We start from the raw sequence: 8,272 nt of genomic DNA, 5'->3' as shown, positions 1-8,272 counted from the left end.
GTCAATGGTCAAATGTGTTTATTAGTTAAGGGAATCATGAATTCGAGTGTTCAAATGGGAATGTTTAAAGTTCATGTATCGTCTTTCAAATACCCTACAAGTTCAAATGGGAAACCTTAATATATATTACTTTATATTTTATAATTTATTATAATTACATAGAAATAAAAAATTAATTAAATTCTTTTATAATAAAAATACTTAAGATTTCTCTTTTTTAAATAATGCTAATGTAAACTAATCTTTATTGTTCTTTATCGTAATTTGATACTCAAATGTACTTTTTGGAAAGATTGGCCAAACACAATTCACTTATCAAATATCACAAAAAGTACTTCTGAACGAATTGGCCAAACACAAACTGCTAATATCTAAAAAGTACTTTTCCGAAAAATCACTTTTGAACAAAGTACTTTTCAAAATAAGTAGTTTTTGACAACTTGACAAACGAGCTCCTAGTTATTCTCAGGGGTGCTGTTTAGAGATTAGTCAATACTTATTTTATTCTGAAATTTTAAACTAAAAATCTTTAACTTAGGACAATTCAGGATATATTTTCCCAAAAAATTAAACTGAAAAACTGAAATTTAGGACGTACTAGCTAATTCTTAAATAGCAGCCCTTTAAAGTAGCTATCTAGTGTTATTTCTACTTAATTTATGCAAAAAATATACATATTTTAAAATAAAAATAGCATAGAATAAAAGATGTTACATTAGCAAATGCGAAAATTAAGTTATTAAAAACAAAAATAATCTTTTAATAATAAGTATTTCACATATAATATCTAATTAATTACTTCATAGCAGTGTCTCCATTTATTAATTAGCAATTAGCAACAATTGGAGCATTATGTTCCCACAAAACTACTCCTCAGGATAGTTTGATGGCCAACATCACCTAAGGCTTAAGTAAGGAAGTTGATAATGTTGATGCATAAGGGGTTATGGCCAAGCAGCTCATCAGCTGCTGTTTTGCAGCCAACAATTGGGCTTTCACGTCAACCCAAATTCCTCAAAATCAAAGCTAGTTTTTCCAGCTACCCTCTTGCCAGCAAGATTATGGTTAGAAGTAAGCAATCTACTCCCTCTTCCTTCCTTGTATTTTATCTCATTTCTTCGTATTTTTTTTTTTTTTTTTTTTTTTTTTTTTGTAATTTCTGATATATTTATTGATGTTGAGTTTGTTATATCAAGAACTGTGCTTTATCCTAAAAGAGGTTCACTTGGCGTGAATTCTTTCCCCACCTAACGGAAAGGAACTTTAATCTTTTTTCTTTTGTTCACTTGGGGTAGGAGGTGTCTTATTGATTTAAAGAAATTTTATTTTATCCTTCGCTGGAAGGAAATTTGTCTTCTCCGTTCAGTTTTCTTATCTTGTTAAGTCCAGTTGATTGTACTCCACCTGAGCCCCTTATCTCTGAAATGGTGGAAAGTTCTTGGGAGCTTTTCTGTCCACTATATATTTCTGTAAAATATGATCTTTGTTTCCAATAACTGAATCAAGTACTTATCCTGTCGAATATGATAATGTCTTTAATGCTTGACGAGATAATCTGGATATCTGATGGGATGAAATTCGAGAAATCTGGATACTAGGTTAGGTTAACTGGATGGATGAAATTCGATTACTTTCTTTTAGCCCAGATTTTCTTCTCTGCCTAATGTCGTTGGAGCTAGAAAAATATAAGATGCTTGTCAAAATATAATGCAAATAAAAGATGACATTAGCTTCTCAGAGGTGGTATCGGAATGAAAGTTTACTGCTTGAATCAATATTAGAGAAATGATTATCCCCGTCAAACATGTGTTAGTTATAAGTTTTACCTAAGGCTTATGAAAGCTAAACCTTTAAGGTTTTTGAAGCTTGGATACAACATCTGGAGGTCCAAGCCAAAACTTTGTTGACTTACTTTCTTTCCCAAGAAAGGGTGAGCAGACATGAAACTAGAAAGATAATAAGTTTGTTGGCACTTATTGTAGTCTGAGTACTGTTTGGCACCAGTAATGTACAACCCACTGCTTGCTTGCTGTTTCTGACCAAACAGTGAGAATGAGATCTTGTAACAAGTGATAAGCCTCATAGAATTGTATGTTTTTTTATGCATTATCTTGCCTCTGCAGAGATGCAGTAATACTAACTAATAAGACTCCTCGGAGCTTACGTTTCTTTATGCTATATCTTGTCTCTGCAATCTGATACTAATAAAAAAAGTAGACATCACAACATTGTATATGTTGATTGGACCGGGTGGCTTTGGTGAAACCATCAATCCATCATTGTGAAGATTCAGGACTTTGATCTTGTACTGCCTATGCAATGGTTACATTTTTCTGCTTCATATAGGTGATAAAAGCTAGTGATGCTCTTCCATAGTGGTCGTGGTGGGAATAAATTGCATCAGCTTCTTAGTCTCCATGATTTCGCAACAATTATGCTGCTTCTTGTTGAAGAAGTTCCTCAATGATGCTGGCTCTATACAATTACCTGGTTCAAACTGTGTATCAGGCTGAATAGATTTCAGATCCTTTGTTTGAGTAGTTATGATGTTTGACATAAGTATACACATCATGTTGTAGGATAACATCCCAATTTTCGAGCTTAAAGGGCCTGAAATTAAAAGGGGCTGCAGGCTTGTAGTGCTTCAGCTAGGCATTATTTGAAACGTACAGCTCCTGGCTCTAGCTTTTCACTATAGTTCGCAAAGGAGTAAAATAGTGATATTAGAAAGCAATTACTATGTAAAATCCATTCTGACCATCCTTAAAATTCCAAAGTTAAGAAGAGTGTTGTCTTTGAGGACTGGAAGTGGTCATTACAGATATTTGCTTCTAGAAATAAAATAAAAAATTAAAAAAACAAGGTTACGTCGAAGGAGAGATATATCTCCATGTAATTCCATGAATTTCCCTTTAGGAACTATTTTCAATATCAGTTGGCGAGAAAGATGTTGGCTTTAGCGTTGCTTTTGGCCTTATCCATTTTGAGGGTAGAGAATGTCTAGACTGCAAGATACCCCATAGGATATTGTAAATATAGTAATGACGATAAAACAAGAATGTGTGTGCTAATTGAACCGGCTCTGGTGCTATGAAGGTGAAGTGATTATATGGTACTCCGAATTCTATCTTTTGTGTGTGCATCGTATTCTCTTTATTCTGTTCTTCCTTCCTCAAAAGCAACTCACTTTTTTTTTATTGTTCAAAAGCAACTCACCTTTTGATTCATCAGTAGAAATAGGCAATTACGGAGCACTTTAATGATTGATCAATGAGAATTGTGTAAACTGTAAACTTATTACCCTACATTTGCTAAGCATTACTCTCTTTTGTTCCTCCTTTTAAACTATTGCCTTCTGCTACAATGTTGTGTAAATAGACAGGCAAGAGACAAGATGATGAGTAGTAAACTCTAAGGACTTCTAGTTAGTAATATACATATACTGGAAACTTTCCTGGTGCTGCACAAAGAAGAGTCTCGAGAAAATTTCTTTTGCTGATACCACTAGAATGATAGGTTCTATAATTTAACTATATTAAGATGTTCTACCTTTAAGCATTAAGATGTCATTAGACACGATAGTTCTCATTCTACCAAGTTGTAAATGTATGAATGATGGTTTTTTATGAAAAAGATTAGTTTTGGAGCACTGAAACATTAGCTGCTTTTCAATTTCACACTCAGCTGCAAGTTCGCAATTTTCTTGCTCTCTGAGATACACATTTTTTTATTCAAAAGTTCTGGTTCTGTGAAGTTCTAAACTTTCTGTCTTATTCTGAACCATAGATTTACCATACTCTGCTGATGAAAGTTGTCTGGAGAAGATATTTTCAAATTTTGGCCAGGTGGCTGAAGGTACATGCCATTTCGGGGAGATAAGTTTCTTTTCTATTTTACTTTCTTCTTGTGGTTGAAACCTGCATTCTTAAATGTGTCTACTTCCCTTACCAGTTAAGGTGGTGAAGGATGAAGTGACCCGGAGATCAAAAGGATATGCATTTATTCAGTACACTTGTCAAGAAAATGCCATGCTTGCTCTTGATAGCATGGATCACAAGGTTATACCCCACTGAATTTGTTTTGGTTCTTAATTGTTGTGCAGTGTTTTTCTTTTTTCTCAAATTCTGTCTTCCCTTGTCAGTACCTCAATGGGAGGGTCATTTTTGTGGAAATTGCGAAGCCAACAAATAAAGACTTTGGCAGATACCCCAAAACTTGTGGACCACCTGAGGAAAGATTGCCATCTGAAAATGAGGTTCCAGATTTGAAAGAAAATCGTTAAGGCTTACACCGGTGTTAGAACGTTATTGCTAGATGAATGACAGCCGCAGGTACTCATTCTGGCAACTAATTTCTGATGCAGCTTCTTGTGGTCTTAATGTAAATTCTATTGCGGGAAAGTACAATTTTAGGTCATTCTGTTGGGATTAGTTTACTTTGTCTGTCATTGGAACCTCTGGTTTGCATCTGTAAGTCCAGGTTTACGTTGTATTTGTTCTCTAAGGCATAGAAGTAGAAGAGGCTAAGCATATTTTGTGTCATCTTACAAAACTCATACTTAGAATAATGTATATTAATAGCATACACTTGCTTTGTCAAACTTGGGTGTAACTCGTTAGATCAAGGTCTACTAGTATATCTGGCTTTTGACTTGGTGAAAATGAACCATGATGTATTGAACTCTTACAAGAATCTAGACTAGAGAGTTGAGTAAATGAACCATGTGTGTAAAGGGGAGTTGAGTTCAATCTTGGGACAACTGAGGTTACGAATTAGCTGCTTTTCTGTTTGACTTAGCTGTAATCGTTTGGATTATGAAATAAAATTGTAGATCAACTATAGTTTAAGCAACTGAGTATCTCATGAATGATACGATTTATTAGTTAAATTTGTTTTTTGAATTAATTAGTAGGTAAGCAGCTTATATGACTACAACGTGGAAGCCCAGCAAAGTTGAAGAACCTTTGAAGTACTTATTCTTTATGAATATCTCAGGAATATTCTTAAGAAGCTTCTTTTTTGACTATTTCAAAAGTTAGCTGTTATTAATGGAATATTCCACTCTTTGGAAATATTCTTTCTAGTCAATGTTACAAGATTTTTAATGTTTTTACACCATTAAAAAAATATTTAATTGTATTAATTATAAGAATATTTTTTTCTAAATTATCTTTTTGAAACATCTCACTTTAACAACACTTTATTATTTGGAACAGAAGGTTTAAATTTGATGAAAATTTACCACACGTCTTGCTACACCGGGGTCATAATTTTATTTTACCGAAAAGAGTCAAATATATTTTTTTACTATCAAAAATTGTTTAAATTTACCCTTCGTTATACTATTTGGTCATTTCTATCCCTACTGTTATACTATTAAACAAATTTGTCCTTAATTTTAACTATACTTGTTAAACGGGCCGGCAAGCCCACTGACAACCCGGTTCGACCCGATTCAGCCCAGTCCGCTAGGGGGTGGGACGGGTTGGGGAGGGTTGGGGGAGCCGGACGGGGACGGGTCTATGTTGGTAACTGGTGCCCCGGAACTTGGTTAGCCCGGTTACCCACTATCGGGTTTTTACCGAGCTATCACCCGGTCCGGCCCGGTTATCATTGGCCAAATTTTTTATTTTAAAATTTTTTTACCGTTGGGCAACAGCCACTTTTTGCAAATTTTGTCATTTCAGCCTACCCCCTTAAGAAAATAGCCCCCCACCCCTAATAATTAATAAATTAATATTTTAACCTTTTAAAACTATAAATAGCCCCCTCCCCCCTCCCCTTCTTCTTCATTTTTTTCTCACAATTTGCTCTCTTACTACTCTAATTCTCTCTCGATAATATTGCTCATTGCTCTCAAGTTCTCAATTACTTATTCTTTCAAGTTTCATCAAATATTTACTTTAGTCACTACAAAATTATAATTATCAAATATCAAGTCTTCAAGTGAAGTGTGGTATCAATATTCAATATCGTCAAATATCAATTGAAGTGTGATATCAAATCGAGTGCAGAATCCCGATACACTCGTTCCATCTCTTTCTCTTCTTTGATTTATATTTTTATTTTATTATTTAGAATTTTTAATTTAATTTACATAATGGATATATTTAGAGCAGCCAAAAAAGTGTGTACTGGTAGGGGTGGTAGTAGTAAGAGTAAAAATCCTAAAAGATTAAGAGGTGGTACTGATTCTTCTAGTAGCTTTACACTAATTTCTGAAAGTTCACCTGAAAATTTAAATGTAGATTATGAGCAACTTCAAGAAGATTATGGTATAAATGATAATTTAGATGATTTTCAATCACCTGATAATCTTGAAACACCACCAGCTACACTTGGTAATGCTAGTCAAAATATTAGGGGTGGAGGTCGTGGTGATACAGGTAAGCCTCCCCTCCATATTAAGAGGAATCGAAGATTAAGAAGTAAAGTGTTGGAATTTTTTTGAAAGACTAGAAGAAGATAAAAATTATGTAAGATGTTAAATTTGTAAGGAAGTTTATAAACATGAGACCGGAGGTAAGCAATGGGGAACGGTTCAACTTCGTAGGCACATGGTAGATAACCACACTATTGCATGGGGTTGATGAGGAAGGTGGGCAACAAAAACTTAACCTGGGTACTGACGGTTTAATCGGTAAATACGATATAGTGAAAGATCAGGATGAATTAGCTAAAATGATTTTTTTAGGTTGTTTACCTTTTAGTTTTACTGCTTCACCATATCTTGTTACTTATATTCAAAGAATTTATAACCCTTTGTTTAAATGTATTCCTAGAAGTACTTGTAGAGCTGATATCTTTAGGCTTTTTGTAAAATATCAGATATATATCCGTCATTTGTTCGCCAGTCTTTCTCGTAGAGTTTCTCTTACTTCTAATATTGGTCGTGCTGTTAATGAAAATGATTATTTGACTATTACATGTCATTGGATAGATGATAATTTTTTGTATTCAAAAAACGTATTATTGCTTTGAAATATGATGAAGATCAAAGTCATACTGGTCATTTATAAGTAATATTATCCATGACGTTGCTATAGTTTATAATCTTTCAGAAAAAGTTTTGTGTATGTCATTTGATAATACTTCTAACAATAATTCTGCTATTATACTCTTAGCATTGCTTGGACTCTATGGAATGAAAGAAATAGAAGATGTTTTGATGGCAAAAAGGAGAAGCTGCAATTTGTTAAATACAATTGCTTACATTACGTGTACTACTGGAGAGATGGAAATATTGTACTGTATTTACATAACATGCTGGAAATGCTTGATTGTTTAGGGTTTTAATGTTCTTCAGCTAGCTTTCTTTATGTAATTTTATAGTATCAGCTTGATACTGTTTTCTGTTTAATAAGATCCTCCCTTATCAACAAAAAAAAAAATAATTCTGCTATTACACTATTAAAATTGCATTTACACCCAACACTTCGTAAAATATTTCATGTGAGGTGTGTATGTATATTCATAATTTAGTTATTAAGAGTGGCCTTGAATTATTTAGAAATGAGATCACTTTAGTTAGAAGAGTTGTTGGGGTAATTCAAGGAATTAACAGAAGTGCTAGATTAAATGATTTAAAAGATAAATGTGGACAATATGGACTAAAATCAAGACTTATGCCTGAAGAAATAGTTACTAGGTGGAATTATACTTATTTATTCTTAAGATATTGTTATAAATATAAAATGCCTATAACTGAAGTTGCTAATTCTCATTGTACCGATCCTAATCGTTTGTTAAAATCTAGAACTTGGGATGTCATTGAAGATGTTGTAAAATTCTTCCAAAAATTTTATGTAGCTATTCTTGAGTATTCTATAGCTTATTATCCTACTATTACAAATGGTTTAGTTCATATTGCTGAAATTTCTCTTTTACTCCATAATTTGAAGAAGAAAGAAGGATATAGTTATGTTGTTGAATCTATGCTAGATAAATTTAAGAAATATTTCTACCCAATTCCCTCTATTTACCTAATTGGTGCTATTTTAAACCCTTCTATCAAAATGGAAACTTGTTGCCAATTAATCACTGTTTTATATGTTTATATGAATATTGGACCAACTGAAACCCTTTATGTTGAAACTTGTATTTTTGATCTACACAAACATTTTCAAACTTTATATAATTATTATGCTAACATTGTTGATGCTTTTGCTGCTGTAGATGCAAAAATTCCTTCAAGTTCAGTTTCAACATCTGCTTCCGGTGCTTTCGAGGGTAATGATGGTGTGGAAGATTATTTGATTTGGTCTACACTAGG

General features: G+C 33.2%; 1 protein-coding gene across 3 annotated transcripts; it reads left to right on the top strand.

The window, feature by feature from the left end:
• Nucleotides 708–7,343, top strand: LOC109209896 (glycine-rich RNA-binding protein 4, mitochondrial). 3 transcript variants are annotated; one of them, XM_019373262.1, is made up of 5 exons: nucleotides 708–1,071; nucleotides 3,787–3,855; nucleotides 3,952–4,058; nucleotides 4,142–4,331; nucleotides 7,125–7,343. In XM_019373262.1, exons 1-4 carry the CDS (start codon nucleotides 927–929, stop codon nucleotides 4,280–4,282), a joined length of 462 nt encoding a protein of 153 aa, XP_019228807.1. In that variant the 5' UTR covers nucleotides 708–926; the 3' UTR covers nucleotides 4,283–4,331; nucleotides 7,125–7,343. The 3 variants fall into 3 exon arrangements, with proteins under 3 accessions (XP_019228807.1, XP_019228815.1, XP_019228801.1); XM_019373270.1 differs by lacking the exon at nucleotides 7,125–7,343 and adding an exon at nucleotides 4,910–5,072; XM_019373256.1 differs by lacking the exon at nucleotides 7,125–7,343 and having other exon boundaries at nucleotides 4,142–4,715.

This window comes from Nicotiana attenuata, chromosome 2 (assembly GCF_001879085.1).
Source record: "Nicotiana attenuata strain UT chromosome 2, NIATTr2, whole genome shotgun sequence".
Classification (NCBI taxonomy): domain Eukaryota; kingdom Viridiplantae; phylum Streptophyta; class Magnoliopsida; order Solanales; family Solanaceae; genus Nicotiana; species Nicotiana attenuata.
This window is presented reverse-complemented; position numbering and strand designations above follow the sequence as displayed.